This window comes from Lissotriton vulgaris, chromosome 6 (genome assembly GCF_964263255.1).
Source record: "Lissotriton vulgaris chromosome 6, aLisVul1.2, whole genome shotgun sequence".
Lineage (NCBI taxonomy): Eukaryota > Metazoa > Chordata > Amphibia > Caudata > Salamandridae > Lissotriton > Lissotriton vulgaris.
The window spans coordinates 603,661,265-603,686,333 of record NC_141694.1 but is presented as its reverse complement, the minus strand read 5'-3'; the positions used below and the strand labels follow the sequence as shown (position 1 = coordinate 603,686,333).

Here is a 25,069-nt window from a genome sequence, read left to right as displayed (position 1 = left end):
GATTGCATATCACCTGTGTTTAGTCTAGAGCTAGAATAGGGAAGGTAGGAAACATGTGCTCTACAAAGGGAAACCTCTAGAAGCTTTCCACACGTCAAAGGAGATACCACATATAAATATTTAACCTCAGACATCAACTATTCAGTTCACTTCTGTACCTGTGGAAGGCTCAGCCAGGAAGATGGACTGCTGTGTTACTCTGCTGGACTGTTGCCTGCTGTGCTGACCTACTGCCTGCTACCCTCTTTCCTGGGTGAGAAGGACTAGAAAGGTAACCAGAACCCAGGACCACAAGAGTAACCCCAAGTGCTAGTCTCTTGTAACTAACACTGCAACTGTGAGTCCTGCCTTGCCAAGTGGTGCCAGCCCCATCCTAGTAGCTTGTAAGAGGGCCTGAAGGTACTCTGCCACCACCATATGTGAATCCAGCAGAACTGAGGCATCACCTCTATTGCTCCACGCAAGCCAGAGCCGACGTATCGCCTCTGCTGCAACAATTTTTCTATCTCAAGGACTCCACATTGACCTCATAGCTGCATTGAAGCAGCTGCTGTGTGATGCATCCCAGAAGCAGACCCTTGCATCCCAAACCTCTTGTCAACAGCAGCCTCAACCCCGGCACGGGACTTCGCAATGCAAGCCTCGCAGTCTTTTCGGAACCAGTTGTTGTGCGATGCATCCTCGACACAGGTCTTCGGCTCGAGGCAGGACTTCACATCACAATCTTCCCTCATCAACAGCCTCCTCTGTGACAAAGAAGGGCTTCACATTGTAGCCTTGCAGCTTCCTGGAAACTATGCATTGCCTAGGCTGTGCGAGGCATCCTCGACATAGGTCCTCGCAATTTGCCGCACCCATGATTTAAGGTACTGTTGTTCAGCAGACGAAACTGGGTCGCTGGAGTAGGCCCACACTCCATCGCTGTCAGCCTAAACTTGTGAATTTGTCCTGTCCGACGCGGCCAGATATCCACAGTTGGAGCTTTATTGCTTTTTGGCACCATTTTTACTTACACCTTTAAAATCACATATCACCACTTCTACTGATGGATTTTTGTTGTTTTGGTCTTGTTTTATTTAGAATAATTTACTCTATTTTTCTAATCTGGTGTGGTATCATTTCTGTGGTATGTTTTGACTGTGTTACTGTTTGACGTATTGCACAAAAAAGTCACACATTGCCTCTGACTTAAGCCAAACTAAACTTACACCTTCCCTGTGGAAGCACACATAGAAAGAGGAAATGCCTCCCAGGATTGGTTTTGTGCAGGAAGGTGCCCAGCACATACAGAAAAGCATCTTTGCGCCTTGGTGCAAGGGCCCCTGCATTGGTGCTAGGCATCCAAAAGGGCACTAGCACAAGGTAAAGGACAGGAATTTTCCCTATTGCCTTACATATGGTGCATTCCTACCCTTTCCCTGTCACGCAGCACAGCATGGTGACTTGCTGTGCTGATCTGCGTGACTTCCTCAACAATGAGGCCCTCAGTGTCTGAAGGAGACAAGAAGGTCTGCATTCCTAAAGCTATGGTGCCCCAATATGTGGTGGGAGATGACATAGATACGTTTTGTTCTGCGTATGAGTTGGCCCTGAGGGTGCACAAGATCCCAGAGGAGAACAGGGGGGGTTGGGGTTGCTTACAGAAACATTTGCCTTCATTGCGGAGGTATACACTACTCACACTAGAAGAAGAGGACCAAACCCGGTATGCCCCCATGAAAGCCCTACTTATCACAAAATTTGGGCTAACCCCTGAAACTTGCTTCCAAATCAGTCTCGGTGGATTTTCATTTACTACTCCGGTAAGACTATGGCTAGGGTGAGGTCCAGCAAAATTAATGATTACCATGGGCTGTACAACTTGATTCTCGGGGAGCACATGCTTAATATTTGCTTTACAGAGCTGCACAAGCAAGCTAGTGGATAGCAAGCTGAGTGATGCCAGGTGGCTTCCTGAGGAAACTGACCTATTGGTGGGGGGGGGGGGGGGGGGGGGGGGCGACTCCCAAAAGAGTGATCAGGGGTCCCACCAAAAGAAAGAGGGGGAGAAAAACGTATAAATCAGAAGTTCTCAAAAGGCCCTCAAAATAATTTCTAGGGATCAGCAGTAAACAATCACAAGCTAAGCCAATGAAGAAAGGGTTCTTTCATAAACAGGCAGCACGGTTTATCATCATCATGTACTGAGTGCTACAAGTATTGGCACTCTAAGGGAGACACCAGGGTGCATATTTACTAGAAAGTGGTGAAGCGTGTCATTAAGCCAAGAAAGCTAACAACAGGCTTTGTCACTTTAGAAACACAGGTCTGCCCCATATTTACGAAATATGTTGAAGCCCTGCATTTTCCCCTGCGCTGGCGCTAAATTAAGCTGTCTAGCGCCAACGCAGGCACCCTTGCACCATAGTGCAAGGGTCCCTGTGTTGAGGGGAAGGTTATTTATGCTGCTTAATGCAGCACACATCGAAGTTGCAAAACAGCATTTTTTTTAAATGATTGTTTATGTGCAGGAAGGGACACTTTCCTGCACATAATCATTGGCGTTTTGCTGTTTCCTGCCCTAGGCAACACACAGAGAAACTGCAAAAACGAGGAACTGCAAAACGAGGAGAAATAAAGCATTTCTCCTCGTTTCGCCTGTTTAATACCAGGTTTTCCATGTCTTAATTTTAGCGCTGCCTCCTATATACACTGCTCTTGTTAATAGGGGGCAGCGTCAAAATCAATGGGTGTTGCTATGGAACACCCACCACAACACCCATTGCCCGCCCCTTTCACGCTAAGTGTAGCATGAAAGGGGGCCTTATTTACAAGGCAGCGCCAACGTAAAGTGGCTTAACGCTGCATTGTAAATAAGTCAAAGCTCCTATTGCCATCACAAAGTCACTAAAAGTGATGTCGTGGTAGTGATAGGGGCTTGTAAATATGCCCCCAAATGTTGCAAAAGAGTACAGCCCTTCAATGGTGGGCAGACAACTGGGTTGGCGAGTGTTATGCGTGGGGGGAGGGGGAGGTTCCAGTTAGCTTTAAGGAGCAGACAGAGGTTAGCCTAGTGTATCTAGGTGATAGAAAGATGGTGCCAAAAGCCCATAGGCCTACAAATACTTCTAAATAGAGGCAGTCCACCATCAATGGGCAACAGGTGGAGACTCTGAGAGACCCAGGAGCCAGCATGACTGCTGTGAGGTGTCCTCAGAGCAGTTCCTCCCTAACACATTCCACCAATTCGTAGTCAGAAACAACTGCGAGAGTCACCTACCAGTGGATCTGGTTCCCCTCGAGTGAGATGGGGTCTCAGGTTCTCTAAAAGTAGCTGTGAGCCCTGCCATGCCTGTAGATTGTCTGTTGGCACTGGCCTAAAGCACACTTTCTGGAAAGAGGTAGAGTTCAGGTCACACTTGGAGATGTTGGGATTGCCTGAATGGGTCTGTGTGACCACATGGTCCATAGCTGCCAAGCAAGGGAGTCAAGGGAGCTCAAGCCTGGAAAAGGGCTCAGGCAGCTGCGTAGAAGTGTAAGGGCAAGGGGCGCCGGAAACAGTCCCTGAAGTTCCTGCAGTCCAGGTTGAAGGGGCACCAGAGGAGGATGCTCCTGAGCCTACAGGAGAGGATGCTGCCACCCTGGGTAACCTACCTGAGATTGCTGAATGGCAAGTTGAGGGTGGTTCTACCAGGGAGGAATTCTGCAAAGCACAGAAAGAGTTGTCCACTCTAGAGGGCTTGAGGCAGCAACCTGAGGCCCAGGCAGCAGGTGATTCCTTGGAAGATCACCTTATCGATTGGGAGAATTACCTCCTTTATAGTAAGCCTGCAGTTCCTGGACATGGAGCAGCATATGTACCAGTGGTCCCTCAGTGTTAGCACAATATCCCCCTGGCAGGATATCTGGGGCAAGAAAAGACCTTCATTAGACTTGCCAACTACTTCTATTGGCCCCAGATAAAGACAGCCTCAAATGCATTCTGTAGGTCCTGTCCCACCTGCTAGGCCAATGGAAAGTCAGGGAAAAAGCTTAAAGCTCCCCTTACCCCATTGTCTGTCATTAGCACTCCCTTTGACGGGGTTGGCATTGACATTGTTGATCCCTTAGACTCCCAAGACAGCTTTAGGTAATAGGTTCATCCTGGCCTCGGTGGACCATGCCACCGCTACCCAGGGGCCATCCCTCTGAGGTCGGTGACTGCACCTGCAGGGTCCAGGGCCCTGGTGGGGATTTTTACACTTGTGGGGTTCCTCAAAGAGATAGTGTCTGACAGAGAAGTTAACTTTCTGTCAGCATGAATGAAGTCCATGTGGGTTGAGTGTGAACTAACCTACAAGTTTCCTTGCCCTATCAACCTCAAACCAAAGGGCTTGTGGAAAATGATTCAACAAGACCTTTAAAAGCATGATAATGGGCCTGCCTGAGCCTACGAGATGTAAGTGAGATCTACTCCTGCCATGCCTACTATTTTCCAACAGGGACGTACCACAGGAGGGGGTAGGATTAGTCCCTTCGAACTCCTCCATGGCCATTCTGCTAGGGAACCTCTCAGCCCCATGAGAGAAGGGTATGAGCAAGCTCCCAGGAAACTCTCTCAGGATGTGGTCAGCTACATGCTGGCGCTCCACAACCAGATATATCACTTCTGGAAAAAGGTGAAAGACAATCTTGAGGCCAGTCTAGAAGTCATGAAATTCTGCTGCGACCAGAAGGCCACTCTGGTAGAGTTTCAACCTGGCCAAAAAGTGTGGTTTATGCGGCCTGTGGATCCCAGAGCTCTCCAGAGCTGCTGGACAGGCCCATACGAGGTGAAGGAGTGGAAGGGGGAGCACACCTACATGATGGATCCCAAGACTCCAGGAAACCCCTTAAGAGTGGTCCTCATAAACCACCTCAAACCCCACTTTGAGACACCAGGAGCATGTTCATTCTCCCTCACCCCTGGGCTCACACATTTGTCTACCCACAACAGACACTGGAGAAAGTCCATCTCTCAAAAAATAAAATGTACAGACTGTCGTATTAAGGTGAGGGCCAGTATCAAGGAGGAGATCTCCTAGATGCTGGTGAGTCCTCCAACAGCCTCCTGTTGCAGGAACCCAAGGTTGACTCACCAGGCACCACTCAAGATCTCAGGTTCTGCGTGAACTACTGAGGACTCAATTTCATTACTAGGACTGACACACACACATCCCTTGAGCTAATGAGCTCATAAAGAGGCTGGGTGCTGCCGAGTTTCTCAGTACTTTTAATTTTACATCAGGGTACTGGCAGATTGCTCTTACTAAGAAGGCAAAAGAGATGTCTGCATTCTCAACCCAACAGGGCCACTTCCAGTTTAGGGAGATGCCCTTTGATTTAAAGAATGCCCATGCCAGCTTTCAGAGGTTGGTCAAAAGGGTCCAGCTGGGAAGGAGGCATTTTGTGCCACCTACCTAGATGATATAGCAGTCCTCAGCTCCAGCTTGGGGAAACACCTGTACCACCTCCAGGAGGTACTTCGGGTCCTGCAGCAGAAAGGTCTGACTATCAAGGCCAGTAAGTACCACATAGGGCAGGGTTCTGTGGTGTATCGGGCCACATGGTAGGTGGTAGCCCAATTTTTAAATGATCCTGGCCTAGCAACACCCTAAAACACAGACTGATGTGAGGGCCTTCCTGGGCTTCCCAGAATATTATATTAAACTTGTTAAGGGATATGGCACCATTGTTTCCCTTAACAGAACTGACTTCTAAGAAGCAGCCCAGAAAGGTGGTCTGGACAGAGGCCTGCTGAAAGCCTTTGAAACCCTCAAGGACGCCATGAGTACAGCACCTGTACAGAAAGCTAATGACTTTCCTAAAGAGTTTATTGTACAGACAAGCATTTTGGAGCATGGTATAGGGACTGTCTTAGTACAGTTAAATGAGGAGGGCCTAGACCAACCAGTGGCCTTCATTAGCAGGAGGTTACTTCCCTAGAAATAAAGGAGGAGCACAATTGAAATGGAGGCCTTTCCTGTGGTCTGGGCCCTGAAGAAGCTGGGACCATACCTGTTTGGGACTCACTTCCAAGTTCAGACAGACCACAGGTCTCTCAGCTGGCTCATGTAATAAGGAGTGAAAATACCAAACTGTTGAGATGGTCTGTTTCCCTACAGTGGAACACTGTCCTGGATCAGACCACACCAATTCTGATAATCTATCTAGGCTCTTCCACCTTAGTGATGAGAACTCCAGAGAGATTGAGCAGTTCTCCCCACTTTTTGCTGGGAGGAACACGTTAGACCTGTCAGCCTTAAGGTGATCGTTAGACCTGGCATCCTTTGTGTGGTATACCCCGACTTTTTTGCCTCTACCTCCTGCATTTTATACTGTGTGTTGGATTTCGTTTTTGCTTGTTTAGTTACTCTGGGCACTTTGCCACTGCTGATCAGTGCCAATGTGCAAGGGCTCCCTATGTCCATTGTAATTCCGTTTGGTTATCCATGATTGGCATATTTTATTTACTGGTAAGTCCCTAGTAAAGGGCACTGTGTCAGCCCAAGGCCTGTAAGTCAAATGCTACTAGTGGGCTTGCAGCACTGTTTGTGCTACCCACACCAGTAGCCTTTCAAATGTATCTCAGACCAGCCACTGCAGTGACTGCATGTGCAGTTTTTAATTGCCCTTTCGACCTGGCAAGTGCACCCTCTTGCCAGGCCTTGAACTTCCCTTTTCTTACATGTAAGTCACTCCTAAGGTAGGCCCAAGGTACCCTCATGGGCAGGGTGCATTGTATGTTAAAATTAGGACATATGCTAGTGTATTTTACATGTCATGATAGTGAAAAACTGTGTATTTTGTTTTTCACTATTGCAAGGACTAGGTCTTTCATAGACTATCATCGGAGCTGTCTTGTAATATTTTACAAGTGTAACTTTCAATTGGCAACAGCTAGAGATTTGGAGTTTAGGCTCTCTGATCTCAGAATTTAATAATACACCTTTTAGAAAAAGGGGCTTTTTAAATTGTGTGTTTGGAAATGCCACTTTTAGAAAGTCAGCATTTTCTCGTTTAACTATCCTGTGTGACTCTGCCTGCTTGTGTCTGGTTCTGTCCTGGCAGGGGCTGTTTGTGCATTCACTCCAGACACTCACACAAAGGAAGCTACGGTATGCCCTGCATATGCTAATGGGCCAAAGTCCCAAAAGTCCCAAAACTTTAATTACTTCTGGAATCAAGAGGAATGGAGAAGAGCTAAGAGGAGAAAACTGCCCCTTTGCTGTGTGTTGTTTTGCTGAGTTGGCCTGCAGTTGCTGCTTCTGCCAAAGAGAGGACAAAGACTGGACTTTGCTATGAAACCTGCTCGAGAAGAGTCTCCAAGGGCTTGTGTGTGCTTGCCTCCTGCTCTGAAACCTCAGGAAAATAAAGACTTCAGCTACAGCCTTCTTGAGCTCCAATGCTGGGAGTTTTGACCTGCCTTCGGTGCCTGTTCTGAGTGATACAAAAGGGGATGAACAAAGCCTCATCAGCCAGGCTTTCTTGAATCCAGTGGCCAAGTGAGCAAAGGACTCACGTCTGAGCATACCCTGCCAACGTAGGTCGATCATCCCCTTTTGTATCGCTTTGTTCGCCCTAAGTTGGCAGGGTATGCTCAGACGTGAGTCCCTTGCTCACTTTGCCACTGGATTCAAGATAGCCTGGCTGATAAGGATTATGAATCCGAAACCGGTCCCAGAATGCTTGTTTCCGGTCCAGGGAAGACATGGCTTGGTAGTTCGGGCTGGACTGCTCCCATGAGGCACACGGTCAGACTGATTTGCATATGGCCATGTCTGAAGTGCGGTGGCGGAGTGAGCTAAAGAATGGTGATGGATTAAACCCAGATCAGTTGACTGGGGGTGAGTTTTTGATTTGCTCAAACGCTCTGTCCATCATCCCATTTTGTATCGCTTTGTTTGCCCTAAGTTGGCAGGGTATGCTCAGACGCGAGTCCCTTGCTCACTTTGCCACTGGATTCAAGATAGCCTGGCTGATGAGGATTATGAATCCAAAACCGTCCCAGGATGCTTGTTTCTGGTCCAGGGAAGACATGGCTTGGTAGTTCGGGCTGGACTGTTCCCATGAGGCACAGGGTCAGACTGATTTGAAAATGGCCATGTCTGAACTGGGGTGGTGGAGTGAGCTAAAGAATGGTGATGGATTAAACCCCAGATCAGTTGACTGGGGGTGAGTGTTTGATTTGCTCAAACGCTCCGTCCATCATCCCCTTTTGTATCGCTTTGTTCGCCCTAAGTTGGCAGGGTATGCTCAGACACGAGTCCCTTGCTCACTTTGCCACTGGATTCAAGATAGCCTGGCTGATGAGGATTATGAATCCGAAACCGTCCCAGGATGCTTGTTTCCGGTCCAGGGAAGACACGGCTTGGTAGTTCGGGCTGGACTGTTCCCATGAGGCACAGGGTCAGACTGATTTGAATATGGCCATGTCTGAACTGGGATGGCAGAGTGAGCTAAAGAATGGTGATGGATTAAACCCAGATCAGTTGACTGGGGGTGAGTGTTTGATTTGCTCAAACGCTCCGTCCATCATCCCCTTTTGTATCGCTTTGTTCCAGTTCTGGGCCTCTGGAGGTTGTTCCTGCTACAGAAAGCTGTGAAGAACTGGAAAATACTACAAACTTGATTCTTTGCTCTTCTTGAGGCTGAATGTTTCAAGGCAGCACTGCAGTGCAGAAGAAATTCCTGATGCACAGCCCCATGTAGCCAAAGAAATCGACGCAGCGCCGGCCCATGGCCCAAGAAACTACTGCACACCAACTCCAATGGAGGTTTCGCTGTGCACTTAAAAGAATCGACGCGTCACCAGTCAGCAGCTACTGTAATCCATTCAGCACCCATAGCCCCTGAATTTTCTCACGCATCGCACCTATGCTGCATGTTTTTTCCAGGGCAGCATCCACAGATCAGAATAGACTGGGAAATTGACGCATCACTTCCCCTTACAGTCCAGATTCAGTGCATCACTTATCCTGTGTGCAGCAGAACTGTCACATCGCCTCCCCAAGGACTCAGGAACTGACGCATCACTGTGTTTTTTTATGCTTCCCTACTCTGTGGAGGTTTTGCCTTGTTGATCTTGATGCATTTGAGGTAGTTTGTGTAAAAATCATGTATCCATAGTTTTCTATAGACAGAATTGCTTGAAACCTTTTAAAAGTCATATTTTGAGTTCTGTATGTTGTAGTTTTGTCATTTGTGTCTTGTTTGGTTTAGATAAAGACACTTTAGTTTTCTAAATGGGTGTGGTGTCCAATTATAGTGTTTTTTAGTGTGTTAGTGTGTGTGTTATGTACAAATATTTTACACAGTGCCTCTGAGATAAGCCTGCTTGCTTGTGCCAAGCTATCAAGGTGGGTAAGGGGGCCTATATAGGTGTGTAACTCCCTTATCCTGACTAGAAGGAAGGGTCCCTACTTGAACAAGGTGCATACCTCTACCAACAAGGGAACCCTATTTCTAACAGTGGTCTACCCCCAAACATTACCCCCTTCAATTAGCAACCCAAGTTCTTAAAATATTGAAGAGCTGGAAGGAGCAGGGTGCATTATGAGCTAATGTTGACAATTGCATGTCAAAGCATTGTTGCTCTAAAGATATGCTTGAATGTTATAGTTCTGGCAAAGCTTCTTTCGGGATATGTTTCAAACTCAAATCCATTCGACTGTCCTCAGGAGGACTGCTGAAGGAACAAACTGTGCTGTTTCTCTGTGATATTAGAAATAAACCTTGGATAATACTGATGTTTCTATGGAACCTGCTACACAAGTGAGTGTTCAATATTAGATGCAATAAAAATCAGTATTCTACCAATGGGATGCCCCTTTGCTGTTAGGTCAGACAAAATGTTTTAATACAACAACATTTTTATATGCTAACTGATTCTGTACACCATGGCACCTGCAAACATACAATATAGTAAGTGTGCAAAACCTGCTCTAAGTCAGTCTCCTAAGTGTAAATGTTGAAACAGTGCTGTTATAATCCTAAATTAAACGTTTATTGGCTGGTTAATTTGCAGTTTCGATCTTGAGTAATCCAGTTGCCTTCCAAGTCTAGGAGAGCTATGTCTGCTGGTTTTTTAACAGAATTTATCTGTTTTTTTGCCCACGGTCCCAAGGCCTAGCTCTGGTCTTAAGTCAGATAAATCCTGTCAACCTATTAATGATGCAGCATAGTTCACATTCATTGACTGCTTTCTGAAACATTTGTAATATCTACGCTTGCAGAATCCAGTCAGAATGATATCCCTTTTCCTTTGCCTCGTGAGTATTATCCATCAAAACTGTATTAAATTAAAATCTGGAACATTTACATTACTTAACACAACACATTGGTCCAATAGTTTAACACGTTTCCCTCAATTAATTTCCATGCATTTTGCATGATTTCCCTGCACTCACGTGTTAAATTAATTCTCTTTTGTGTTTTTCTACTTTTGAGACTGAATCGGGACGTGATCGCTCAGCATGATTGTTTTGGGAGAAAAAAAATAGTAAATACTGTGATATGTGCAGTTTGCATGTCATACAGCCTGATTCATGAAGCAAAATTGCGCCTGCAATAGCTGCGAAAATGCTATCGCGGGCGCAATTCCCATAATCGGAATTCACCATCAAAAATGCGAATTCGCAAACACAGATTTGCGAATTCGCAAAAATAATCGCAGAATGCCGGCAGGATACCAATTGCGATTCGGAAATAGCGAGAAAGCACGGATTCTGCGAAAATAATTGCAAAATCGCACATTACTCGCAATCGGTATTCATGAAAAATTGCTATTAGCGAAAAAGCCAAAAATCGCATTTTGCGAGACGCAATTTAAGGACAACCCAAAGCAGGTGGTAACCATCAAACCCATAGGAATTTTTTTTTTGAAAAACCGTTGGCCAATCAGTAACTGGTGCAGGCCTGACCAAACACACTTAAGGGGAAGCAGCATCAGCAGAAGGAGTCTCACAATGCCAGGAATGTACATGGTGGTCAGGCGGCGAAGGCTACAGCGAGCAGCAAGGAGGAGACGCAGAATCCAGGAGAGGATATTCCGCCCGCGGGTCACCCTGCTGGGCCAGACCAGAGAGCAAATATATGCAAAGTACCGGCTGAATGGGGCTATGATCATCAAGCTTATACAGGACCTTGACCCCCTGATGCAGCACCCAACAATGCGGACCAATGCCGTCCCAACACATGTCCAGGTATTGTGTAGCTTGCACCTCCTGGCTTCTGGGAGCTTCCAGGGGATAGTTGCGGTAGCTGGGGGGATATCCCAGCCCACCATGTCCCGCTGCCTACGTAGTTTCCTTGACGCAATGCTGACGCAGCTACACCACCACATCAAATTTCCCACCAGCCAACAGGAATTGGATGAGACCAAGCTACAATTCTACAATGTTGCCCGTTTCCCACATGTGATAGGATGCATTGACTGTACCCACGTCCACATTTGCCCACCTGCTGCAACGGAGTACATGTACCGCAATCGCAAGTCCTACCACTCCCTCAACATCCAGATGGTCTGCAATGCAAAGACATACATCACGGACATAGTGGCACAGTACCCGGGGAGTACACATGACTCATTCATATTCCGGCACAGCGGCCTCCACACACGACTGGTCAGGGGAGACTTCGGGGAAGGACACCTACTTGGTAAGTACACTTTGCCCACAATGTCACATTGTGAATGACTAGCTGCGCTGCACAGGCACTCACCCTCTGCTCCTCTCATTCAGGTGACAGTGGGTACGCCCTGCGTGAATACCTCCTCACCCCATACCTCAACCCTGCTACACCACAGCAACGGCGTTACAACGTATCACACATATGCACAAGGAATTGCATAGAGAGAACTTTTGGCCTACTGAAGAGCAGATTCCGCATACTTCACAAGACAGGTGGGGCCATGTACTACAGTCCTGAAGTGTGCTGCCGCATTGTGGCTGTGTGTGCTATCCTACACAACATTGCTACCAAGCGCCGGATACCTGTCGACATCTCTGGCAGTGAATCGGAAGGGGACGACAGGCCACCTGCACATGCGTGCCATGCACGCGGGGAGAACCCAGCTGAAGGCCACAGACGTCGCAACCACATCACACTGAACACTTTCTAGTGCACCCTCTACCCTCACCCCACAAATCACAAATGCATGCAAAATTTAATAATGACACAACGCCAATGTGTGCTTCAAAATTAAATATTATTGTTTCATTCACAATAATGGTACCAGTTTAAATGTTGTCATTGCTAACAGTATTTCAGCATACTGCTGTGTGAAAGGACAGGGCAGGCTTATACTCAGCCTGTGCCTGTAATAGTCCTATGAAGTCATGTGCGCCTCATGCGCGTACCACCCAAGCGCCTCTGCGGCTCATCCTCATCCAAGGCACGTGTACCTGCAGTGGGCCTGGTGCTGCGCCTGAGTGCCCCTACGTGTGAGGCAGAGTGGCTGCTCACACTCGATGTCCCCTCACTGACATCATCACCCCCAACAGTGGCAGGTAGAGCAGGGTGTAGTGCTGTCACGGCAGTGGTCAGGTGCTCAAGGACCCTGGCCACATCCTCGCAGCACTGGATGAGCTGCTGCTGCGCAAGGGACCGCCGCGATAACTGTGAGGTGGCATTGCCTATTACATAATTTGACCTGGTGTAGGCCGTCAGCCGGGTCAATAGCTGACGGTGGCGGCGGCGTGCTGTGTTGCGCTGCGATGTAATTGCAGCAGTGTTGGCCTCCATGGCTGCAGTCATGCGGGCCATTCCCTCACCCAAACCTGCCATGGCTGCCGTCATGCGGTCCATCCGGTCCCCCACTCCGGCCACATTGCGTCCAATGTTGTACAGCTGTAGCTGTATGGCACCTTGGCGGCGTGCCTGCAGCTGATGTATACGGAGCATGCGTCGTTCCACGCTCATTCTCGCCAGCCGCTGTCCATTCCCCCTCCTGCTGATAGGTGCATTGGTCTGCAGGCGAGACCTGCCACGCCTGCTCTGCTGCCCTGACACAGTGGGTGGCCGCTGTGTTGCAGCTGTTGCGGGCCCTGATGTTGAAGCACCAGCTGCTGGTGGTGTCACGGTAGGCGTTGCTGGTGCGGCAGGGGCTGGAGGCACACTGGTAGTGGGCCTGGCTGCGGCAGTAGTTGCAGCGGCAGAGGCAGGGGGCACACTAGTAGTGGGCCTGGCTGCGGGAGTAGTAGCAGCCGCAGAGGCAGGGGGCACACTAGTAGTGGGCCTGGCTGCGGGAGTAGTTGCTGCACCAGACGCAGGAGGCACGCTGGTGGTGGACCTGGCTGCAGGAGTTGTTGCTGCGGCAGGGGCTGGTGGCTGTGTATGTGGCGGCACCTCCTCCTCACCCTGTGCCTCCTCATCTATTTGCAGCCTCTCGCTGTCGCTGCTGTCTGCGCCACCTGTGAGGGGAAGTGGACGTTCATTAGTTGCATGTATCTGTCACACGTGCAGTTGCTACATGCATGCTGGGTGACATTCCCTGACTGGCTATGGCTTTGCGTACTTTGGAACCTGTCTGGCTGCATTGTGGTACTTCTACATTGTGGCCACACTACATGTCCCACAATGCTTCAGGGCATTACCTGATGTGCAACAATGGCATGACTATGGAACATTATGGGAGGCTATATGGTCATGGACATTCATAGGGGACAGGGTCGCAGTCGCATGCCACTTACCTTGGATGTCTTGGGTGGGGCGGGATGAGTCCAGACTGAGACACGCCTCAGTCTCCAGCGTGTCTTCTACTTGGTCCTCCAAGGCTGTGTTTGGAGGGACTGTAGGTCCTCCGCCTCCAGTGCCCGATGACTCTCCAAGCCGCTCAGCCACCTTCTCTTTGGCACGACCTCGGAGGTCGTACCAGCATTTTTTGAGTTCGTCCAGTGACCTCTCAGCCACATCCACAGAGTTCACCGTGGACGCTATACCCTGCCAGATCCTGCGTTTTTCCTGCTCCGGCACCCTTCTAGAGTCCTACCCAAACAGTTTGGAGTGGTTGGCCACCACCCCTTCTATTAAATGCTCCAGCTCCTGCTCGGAGAATTTTAACTTTCTCTTCCGCCCTGTGGTGTTGCTGGGCCCAGGAACTGCATCCTCAGACATTGCTGCACTGTAGTTTCAGAGTAGAAATCCAAACAGAATTGCAGGAGCTCTCCCAGTTGCTGACTCGAGGTCTGCCTCACTGTGGTGAATGGGGGTGGGAACTGGCTGCTTCCTGGTTGTGATGTCATCACTGTGCTCGAAATGCGACTTCCCGTTTTCCCGATCTCGCGATTTTGCGATCTCGCAATTAGCGATATCGCTATTTGCGATATCGCAATTCCGACACGGATGTAGCCGGAAATAGCGATTTGTCTGCGAGTATCGATAATCGCTAACGGCTTTTGCGGCCGCGTGCGATTCGCTTTTTTTTATCGCAAAACATCATGAATTCCGGTCTGCGATTTTTCAATTGCAATTCGCAATTTTTCGCAAATTGAGAATCGCAGATTCCGGTTTTCATGAATCAGGCTGAAAGTTTGGTAATTATTACTTGCAAGGCAACTATGAAGAAAGCATTACTCTACGATAAAAAAAATCCGGATACAGGAGGGGAAAATTCAGACTAAAACCTCTGCTCCGTCACTAGAGAAAAAAAAAGAATGCAATGCAAGGCAAGTCACTTCACTGTGCCTTCCTTTCCAATGCTCTGAAATATGAGATTTGGAAGCACCTATAAGTGATTCAGTTCAGAGCGCTTTATACAAAATATTAACTCATTTTTGGGGGGTAAACTGCAATGATGTCACCCATATAAAGATAATATTTACCATTTATGGACTGTTGGTTTTAACATATATATATATATATATATATATATATATATATATATATATATATATATATATATATATATATATATATATATATATATATATATATATATATATATATATATATATATATTTATTTATTTATTTTTTTCTACAAACAATAGCCCTGAATATTATTTCAGTAATAGAATGCACTAAATGTAAAAGACTTGTAAATGATAACACACATGTTGTTTTAGAATGTCATATCACGCAGATTAAGTATCATCTACTGCATTATTTTTAAGACAATTATTTAATTAACACTTTGTGCTTCAGTGGTTAGGGATAAATCAGAGCTGTGAATATGTTGGCTTGCCCACCTGTTTTTTAAGGTTTTGCTTGACATTGCATAAACATGAGTTCAATTTTGGCACAACAACTGAACTCCTGCGGGCACAAAAGGATCTTTTCAGCAGTGGTTGTCAGTAGGGGAATATCACCTCGACATCCCTTACATTCAGTGGCCAGGCTGCTGATAAGATTCTGGGTTCGTGGCATCTCTCCAGCTGTTGCAATGAACAGTAGTGGAAATACAAACTGAGCACACGGCTTTAACAAAGTCAATAGCTATGACTTATAACTAAAAATACAAGTTAGACATATTTGCTTTGCCATTATTTGATCTCTTTCGTTATGGTCTCTGTGGAGCTACGGTTGGTAATATTTACTTTGAAGTCCCTACTTTTCTTTCAGTAAGAAGGCTAACTCGGCAATATGCAGTAAATGAAAAAATAATGTATATAAAAGTAAAGAATGTATGTTATTATTATGAAATATGATTTTCTAGGTGTGCTTTTGCTTTTTGTTAAGTAGCATTAATAACAATAACCACTAGGTGGCATTATTCGATAAGAAATAAAATCCGTATGCTTCTATCTTGTTTTGAAAACTAGAGCAGCATTGAAGTCAAAGCAGTCATAGGACACTCCTGATACACTGTAGCAATGTGTCACTAGTAGGTGTGGGTTGTCACATCTCGGCAGCGCTATAGTGCAAGGCCTCTGAGTCATGAAACCGAAATGCAAAAGTGTTTACAAAGGCATGCAGTTTGAGAACAAATGCCGGAGTCAGGGAGCGGTATTTTTATATGTATTGGTTATAATTTGCACATCAATGCATACAGTATTTGACCAAATATGCATATTGCCACATGTTCACACATTGACCATCATATTGCACAATTAAAGTTTGTGGTACAATCAAGTGTACAAGTTTAGATATGGCTTCATAAGCTAGAAGTTACAACGGTGCTAAGATACGTAATGCTGCTTCGCTTCAGCCCCTCGATAACAGGGGCCCTCGGTGTCAGTTTGAACGGTCAGCGACATATCCAGCTAACTGCTCTTCAGTGCAATAAAAAAATTGTAGAAACACATAACAAGACAAACAGTTTTATCAAATGGCCTTCTTTACTCGTGTGGCAACCAAGAGAGGAGTCCCCAGAAATCCCTGAATGAGGGGAGCCTACAAACCAGACTTACAGGGAGCAAAACGAAAAGGTGGGGTGCCTGGGGCTGGAGCTCTAGGAAGCTTAGGCTCCCACCAGTATACTGCAACAGTCTCCTGACACTGCGCGTGGTGAATAGCCTTCACTGTTGGCTAACAACACATACATCCCATTGAAGGGGCCGGACAGGCCTTTTATTCCACCGGGCATTTCCCTGGTAGGCTGGACTTCTTGGAGGCTGCTTTTGAATGCCCAGAGCCGCTCTGTGTTCCTCTGCCCCTTGCCCCAGCTCCCCGAGGTTGATTGCAGCAGGCACGGGAAGGCTTCAAGAGAGAGAAAGAGGAGGGATGATGAAGATAGGGAGAAAGTTATCAGAGAGAAGAACAGCCTGGCACGTGCAGTTAAGAGCGGTGGGCGCGTAGTTTAGAACGGTGAGGTCGCGTTGGGGGGGAGAGTCGATAGACGACCACAAGGGAAAATTAAATAAATGATTGATTTTGCTTTGTCGTCATCTATCCAAATCCCCCACTCCCCTCCCCACCCGGCCCAACCGCTCTTACCTACATGCGCCGCGTCTGGAGAAGAAGAGAGAGGAAGGAGAGATAGAGAATGAATGGATGGAAAGAGAGGGACTGTGCGAGGAGATGAAGGGAGTGGGCTGGTTTGAGCATTTTTGCCAGGGCAGCTTTTTGTTCCCCGGTCCAGCTCTGCCTATTGGCCGTGTAATTAAAACAAAGAGCATGTACCACTTACTGTCATATTTTGATCCAAAGCTGTTCATGGAATCCATCTATGCACAGAATGTCATGTGTATCCAAATGTCAGCTGTGGCATGATATCCGTCAGCATTTTGGGGCAGATGTACTAATATTTAATGCAACAGAACACAGCAAGGTGATAAGAAAAAGGGGGAATTCAATATTGCTCCTATTTTTCTAAGTGGATGATCACTGAAATAAACAAGGCAAGCCACGCCTCACTGTGGGCAGATTCATCTCTGGATGCTGTCCCTCCTACAGGGGTTTAAACTTTGTCAAGTTCGAAAATTGAAATTTCCATCAAAACTAATGAGACACAGTGACTGTGGTACCATGTATGAGCTTAAATGCAGGTTCCTTCAAGTAGCTACGTATGAGCCATACAAAATAATGACAGGACTACTTACTCAAATTTCTGAAATTCCCTGAGTAATCCATATAAACAAAATGTGCAACACATCAGGTCTGCAACTTCATCATCGAATAAAATGTTGGGTACACTGAACAGAACTGCGATTTTATGCTGAAAAGCGCTGCACCATTCACCAGTGTTGTATCTCACATTTTCATATCCCAGCCTTTATTTCTTCCATGTACGACTCATTCAGTTTGACACAATAAAGTCTGCAACACTGGCATTAATTTCCAACTGATTAACACAAGTCATTTTGTAGAGAATTCTTCCAGTGTTAAAAAAAACAAATTTACACAGATTTATATAAATTACATATTAATGTAACATTTTAATGGCGGAATGCCTCTTCTCCTGTTTCATCTTTAATGCATTTACTCTGTCTCTCTGTCTCTCTCGTGCTCTATCTATACATAAATATGAGAATGTATATGTGTGCGTACATATATATATATATACACACACACACACACATATATATATTTATATTTCCACACATATGTATAATTTCTCTTGAAATACTCACTAGTTGTGGTGGCTATGATTCACAGAAATGTGGCCTCTTCAAGAAGTGCACTTCATCACTGACTAAGGTCGTGACCAGTTAGGAAAAAAGTGAAATAGCCTTTGGCAGTCCAAGATACTACATATCGCAGTTCTTTGATAAAGGAAATGTGAAGTTTAGGTGTTAGGATGTATCTGTGAGTGTGTTGCCTGACTTAAGAATGTCTTTAATTCCCGAGTGTTTCAACATGCCTTATTTATCTCACATCCACTGAACCACATTATTAGTCAACTCTGGTGGCTCAGTGAACTAATGCGTCAACTGCAGGGGCTAGCATTTGACTTCCTAGCCACAGATTCAAATCCTGAGGGTCCACTTAGCCTTTCATCCATCTGAGGTTGATAAAATGAATACCATTGAGTTGGGTGACAATACATATCTGTCATTCAGCACCAAGATGCCTATGTGCACTTTGCAAATACATGCTATGTTATTTATTTGCATCATTAATGTCTTCAAGGGAATGTAAAGATGGGTGAATGAAAAGGTTTGTGAGGTGTACACAGTAAAATCAATACCATTTTCAAACCTCAAAGAGCCAGATGCCCAGTAACATGGCTTTAATTTTGTGATGGGAAAAATTCTCCCTGCGGATGTATGCCACATTTCTTGCGACTCCAGGACATACTTCAAAATCATGACATGTGGCCTTGATGTGGTCACTGATCAGCCAAAAGTGCAGATTTCAGTTTCAGGCTGGTCTACTTTGCATGTTAGGACAGTAAACTTGCACATGCTGCTCTAATATGATTGACTACCCTTAGAAACACACTGTTCTTGTGGTGGACGTCTTCTGATTTTAGGGTGCGCCAGCACATGAATCATGCTACCCGTTGTATAGATTGACACGCTGGGGCCTGAAAAGTGGCACAGTAGGTTAATGCACTAAATTAGAATTCTAACCCTAATTCATGGGTAATAACAGTGGCGTAGCTAGACCTTTTGCTGCCAGTGGCGGACCATATGTTTTGCCACCCCGTGTCGGCCGTAGGTAAGAGCGGGCATGCTGAAGATCTCTGCGTTTGCAGCCCCACAATGGCCGCAGGTAAGAGCACTGGGGGCTGACCACCGCCCACAAAACTCGTGCCGCCTGGGGCAGACCGCCCCCACCCCAACCTTGCTACACCACTGGGTAATAATGGAAATCTGAATTCCAGTGGAATAGAAGTCTGCATTATTCACAGAGATCTGTTTACTGTGCCTATCCTCGTGGTAACTTTGCAATAGCTTAAGACTTCCTTAAGGGAATTGCTTGTGTGCCAGGTGCAGATCTGACTTCAGCCCTCTATGAGTGATGCTCAGAGATTTGCACTTGCCTCACTTCGAGTGTTTTCCCGAGCACATATTTTATGCTGGAGACACCTGCCTGACTGCATATTGCATGCAGCGCCTGCGGTGCCTTTTGAGAATGCAAACATTTTTGGGTATATACAAAATGTGCTTTTTTCCAGATTGTTTTAGTACAGATAAGAAAAAGTATTTTGTAGATGATACCCAGAATATTCTGATAGTTAATGAATACGTTTAAAATGTACGGATGATGATTTTCCAAATTGCGAGAAATGATTGAGATGTATCCTTCTTATCAAGAAATGTCAGATAGCAGATGATTGAGAACTGCCCTTCTCACCAAGACACACCAAACGATAAGTGATCGAGCGTCGTATTTTTTTTACCAAGAGACAACATAAGTTAAGGGATTGAGAACTTTCTTTCTTACAAAGAAACGCCAAAAAAATAAAGCGATTAAGAACTTTCCTTCTTACCAAGAAACACCAAAACAATAAAGCGATTGAGAACTTTCCTTCGGACCAAGAAATACCAATAGATCAGTGAATAAGAACTCACCTTCTTAACAAAAAACATCAAAAGATAAGTGATTGACAATTGTCCTTTTTCCAAAGAAATATCAGTAATTCAGTAAATGAGAACTCCCCTTCTTACCAAGAAACATCAAAATAAAAATTGAGAACTGTCGCTCTTACCAAGAAATACCAAAAGGTAAGTGACATATGCAATGTTCTGTATTTCACTTAGTCTATATTTTAACTTCGTTTGCTCTACCCTTGAAAACGCTGCATATGTTTTAAACTTGAATTAGTTCAGGTCCTAATTTAATAGCAAAAATTGCTAAATGTTATCATACATTAATTTGACACATATTGAAGTAAACTTGGAACTTTTTAGCAGGTATATTTCCTATTAACATGGTTTTTCAAGTGTAAAGCAAAGGTTCTTCTCTAGCATTCCCATACAATTGAAGCCTGTGATACTTGTGAAACAATAGAAATCCCGAAGGATGTGAAGGGTGATAGTACTGTCCAGCTTCAGGAGAGTCTTTTAGAGGAGTAGATGAAGGGTCAGAAGTGAAAAGGGATGAAATCAACTAAATAGCAAAGCTCGCAGCCTGTATTTTGTAAAACTAAATGTGTAAAGTCAATACAATAATTTACTGGCTGCATTGCGTAACCAAATATGTGTCAGCAGTATTTGAATTTACCGTAAAATTGACAGTGGTATTTTACTATGTTGAACAAAATATTATTTTCCGAAATACCACCTGCGGCAAGTCAAAATACATTGTCTGGTGCAATCTATTACTAACTTGAAGTACTGCACAATCTACTGCTGGCAAACTAAAACACTGTAACAGCTGATAACCTCAGTAAATTCAAACACTGTAAGCACAATACTGTACACGTGATACAACCCATTGTGAGTCGAGTGAGGTCCAGGAGAATCACAACAAAAAGGATTCTTGTAAATGTCTCATTATTATGTTAACAGATTCTGAGGTTTTTAGAAGATCATGATGTTTCCACTAAAATCCAACAATTGGATTCAGAACTTTTCATGCAGCAAGGTATCATATAATATTCCATTATAGTAAGACATTACTTGCCACCCATATCTTCCCACCAGAACACGCAAATAGTATATATTCTAGTGCACAAAGCAATACATCACTTCACATACAAATGGTAATTCCTTCCCTTTACACAGCACCGCATGAATGCAAGTGGCACATTTACAAAGAAGTGATGCAACACAGCGCAGCACTTGAAGATGCTGTGCCGCGTTGAGTCGAAAGGCGAGAGCAGAACAGAGCACTATCTTCTATGACACAGCACTGTGATTCTCTCTCTCCCTGTACTGGCACACTTTTGGCTGTCTTGCGCTACATATATACCCTTGTACCACAGTGCAAGGGTATGTGCGTGATGTCAACCATATGTTTTGTACTGGCAGGTTAATCATCCAGTTCAAAATACTATGCTTAGACACAGTTTAATAGTTTGTATGTGTGCTGCACAGTACAGCACTTATAAAAAGTTGGAAAAGGTTTGGAGAAAAAATAACTTTTCTCCTATGTTACACCTGCCACTAGGAGGTGTAATTTGTTTACACAAATTCCTGTCAACCAATGTTCATAGATAGGAAATTGCACTAAAACCCATGCTTGGAAATGCTTGAGGCACTTCTATTAATTTTATACCCGAATAAAATCTAATAAAAAACATAATTTAGTGCTAGATTTTGCTCTCAAACTTTTTTTGTATGTGTAAACATAAATGATGGTCTTTAGTTCGTAAATGGCAGCCGATAAGACAAGACTTCACAAGGATTACATGGTATTTATTAAGAGTTAGTCATAGTTTGTTGAATTCTTTTATCATGTGCTTATATTGATACATGTAGTTCACTTGTATTCATGTCCTCCGTTAAATATCCCTTTCAAAATATGTTAATTAATTCCACAATTGCTAACTGAAAGACATTGTACCAGATTCACAAACATTTTTTCCCAAGAGTATGTCAGTTTTACTTCTGGAAATTTAGCTTAAACCACATCCACGCCAGGAGCAAGACACAACTACTCTCAGAAAATCTTTGGACATCTATGAAGGGAAATAATTGATGTACTCTGTTTATAAAAAGGGACTCTCCTGAAAATAAGCTCACTTTAGAGTCCACCACTAGTTGAACATTTGATATGCATGAGCTTATCATGGCAAAGCATGAGAAGAAAAGTGGTTGGAGCAACAAGTTACGCTTGAGCAATTCATTTCTGCCAGACCGTGGCCCCTCCTTTCTGATATTTTGAGCCATATATGGCTGGATGTTGGGTGCTGGCACTCTCAGTCTGCTTTTACAGATAAAGAAGGCAGCCTAAAACTGATGCTCGCAGTGGTTAATTTGTAAAACAATAGGTGCCAGGGCTCTTGTCAGGAGGCAGCTTGCACCAGCCCATTTCTCCTGTTAGTGCCGCCTAAAACTGAAACAGAACCAACTGCTAACTATGAAAGTGGGGGGAGGATGTGGCCTAATGGCCAGAGCTGCTAACTTCGGCGCTGGGGAGCAAGGTTTAAGTCTGGGCTTGGCTCAACATCCTGGGCAAATCACTTACTCTTCCTGTGTCTACCGTAAATGAATGTATCCTTAACCAGTGCTCATGAAAAGTGCCGGTGTTAATGATTAAGTGCTGGTGCTGAGCACAGGAAACCATTGGATCAAATTAAGCACTGGATTCTCAACTGGTTTTAGTATGAAACAAACTCTCTGATGGAGGCAGTGCCTGAGTCCTCTGTTTGGCCACACTGTCTCTCTAACTTCATGAAGATGTAACAAAATGGCAGTAGACTTTTTACAATCTTTTCCGAGCTTTTTAAAAGACTGCGGCTGTGAATTCATATTCAGTTTAAAAAGCAGATCTATGGAAAAAAATGTATATGCTGTTCCCAAAAGTTGCCATGGAAATTACACAGGTGATTTAGTTACCGGACACAACAAATGGTCACAGGTCATTGAAAGAAGAGCTAAATTCAGGCTCTGTTTTCAGCACGGTATTCAGTCATCGCACTACTGTAAATGTCCCACCGGAAATGTTCTCACCAGTATAACACTGCAGGAGCATACACCACAACCAAGAATGCCAGAAATGGAAAAGGGACACTTAGTTAAACAAAGACAAGATGGAACACCACCGGCAACACAAAACGAAAAGAAAAAAAAAGGAGACGCAGAAAAAGGCACACAAACCTCAAGTAGGGGGAAAGGAAGCAGTCAGTACCAAGGTGATGGTGTGCAGTGACAATCCTGTTGTCGTTTCCAGTTTGTGGCTCGGTTAAATGCTGCACAGGTGACCTAAACTGCTCTTGACAGTCTGACACTCATTCATTTCCACTAGGGGAGGTTCCTAAAAGGGCAGCATAACAAAAAATGTATATACAGAGTGGTAAGGTGATGGTAGAGGTGGAATACGACACTACAGAAAGGACACTGGTGTAGTGTGTGCCATGGTGGTCTTCCCGTTGCATACTTTATCTTTCCAGGATGAACTGTGTATCTGGTTAAAAACACAATTCAATAGATTTATATTTTTTTCTCTTAAATTTACAAGAAATGGTCAAGGAATCTGTACCAAATGCAAATGAACTGTAAATTTAAGGGCACACTGGAAACTAGGTGCAAAATCCACCTGGGTTAACGTTTCAACAAGATTGCAGACAACCGTATTTCCACCAGCCTTTCTCTAGCAGGTCAACTCTTAGCGCACACACATGTAGCAAGCTTTAGCATGCATCCTCTCACGGTACCACATACACATAAACATGTACAGTAACTATGAGTCATGGAGCCTTGTGGAGTTTTCAGCTACACTACAGGCTTCTCTTCGGTATCATATTGACACAGCTCACGCTTGGCAGGGTGAGGACGGTTGGAGTAGAACAATGTATCCCCAATGCTCCTCAGTGCTAAAGATGACCCTGTAGAAAGAACTTAAGGCATGCTATCCATCAAATCATATCGGATCAGTCAAGATGTCTTGTAGCGTCATCTGAAGAGTGACAACTCGAAAGGAACTACTACAGACCAGCAGTAACACAAGTTGTATCTGGGTTACTTTTCCATAGCTTCATACGCCAAGACAGGAATCTGATATAGTCTAGGATAGCCTGTGCACAAACTGTGTTGGTCAGGCGAACATTATGTCCCTACAAGGTTTGCGACTCTAGTGGACTGAGTAAGGCTCCACCGTCTACCCGCAGGCTGCAGTTCTAGAATGGATAAAGACCTGCTGCCCATCACTTGCATTGCTCATGGTCTGTGAACTCTTCCATCTCCACGTCGGAATCGAAGAGCGAATGTCCTGTGAAATCCGTGTCGGGTGTCTGGGAAAAGCTGTTCTCAGCCCCTTCATCCTCAAAGGTGCCTGTTCGTGAGTAAAAACTAAACTCCTTCATTGGGGTGTGAGCCTTGCTGTCATCGCTGCTGTCCGACTCGTACGTGCTGTTATCATTGTCCAGGTGCCACTCGGGCCAGAATTTCCGCCGTATCCTTTCACAGTACATTGCCAAATTTATCAGCTCTCCTGCAACAAAGCAGAATTAGAACATTATGAGACAAGAATTATGACAGAAAAACATTATAAAGGGTCTATTCCAATAATTGATTAAGCTTACTTAACACTTATATGAATGTTAAATGTAAGAGGTTACATTGAACTCTAAATACTCTAGTAATGACTTTCGGGAATGATAACTTCTGCTCCTGCACATTACCATGGTATTTAGTGCTAGGTTGTAAATGAGCAGGTGTACCACACAGTAGGTAATAAATGTTCTTTCTTAGGCTGTAAACTATATACTGATTGAGATAGGTGTAAATTCTGAAATCAAAAATGAGTATAATATACACCCAAATTCTCTGCTTCTTTATGTAGAAGATTAATATTTGAGGATGATATGCATAGGGAAGTTAAACACAGAATCAACACCTTATGCTTCAATTACAGGCAAAGGAAGAATGTGTTGTATGTTTCCTTTAGGGCCCACTTAGTGTGCTTTTATTTTAGTTTGATGGCAGATTTCGGCTGTTGTGCCTTGCACATGTTTCAGTTGACACGTCTACTTTTGTACCACAACATTATTTCAGAAAAGCACTGGATGTGTTTTGGTATTGTTTCAGACTGTCTGAACATCTTGAACAGGGTCAAACAACACTGTGCACGGTCTTTGATGA

General features: G+C 45.0%; 1 protein-coding gene across 1 annotated transcript in view; it reads right to left on the bottom strand.

The window, feature by feature from the left end:
• Positions 1-21,668: 21,668 nt before the first annotated feature.
• FAXC (failed axon connections homolog, metaxin like GST domain containing) overlaps positions 21,669-25,069 on the bottom strand; it is a 279,788-nt gene continuing 276,387 nt past the window's right edge. Inside the window, exon 6 of the mRNA XM_086926626.1 lies at positions 21,669-24,419. Within this exon, the coding sequence (XP_086782752.1) occupies positions 24,133-24,419 (287 nt within the window). The 3' untranslated portion in view covers positions 21,669-24,132. The remainder of the gene's footprint in view (positions 24,420-25,069) is intronic.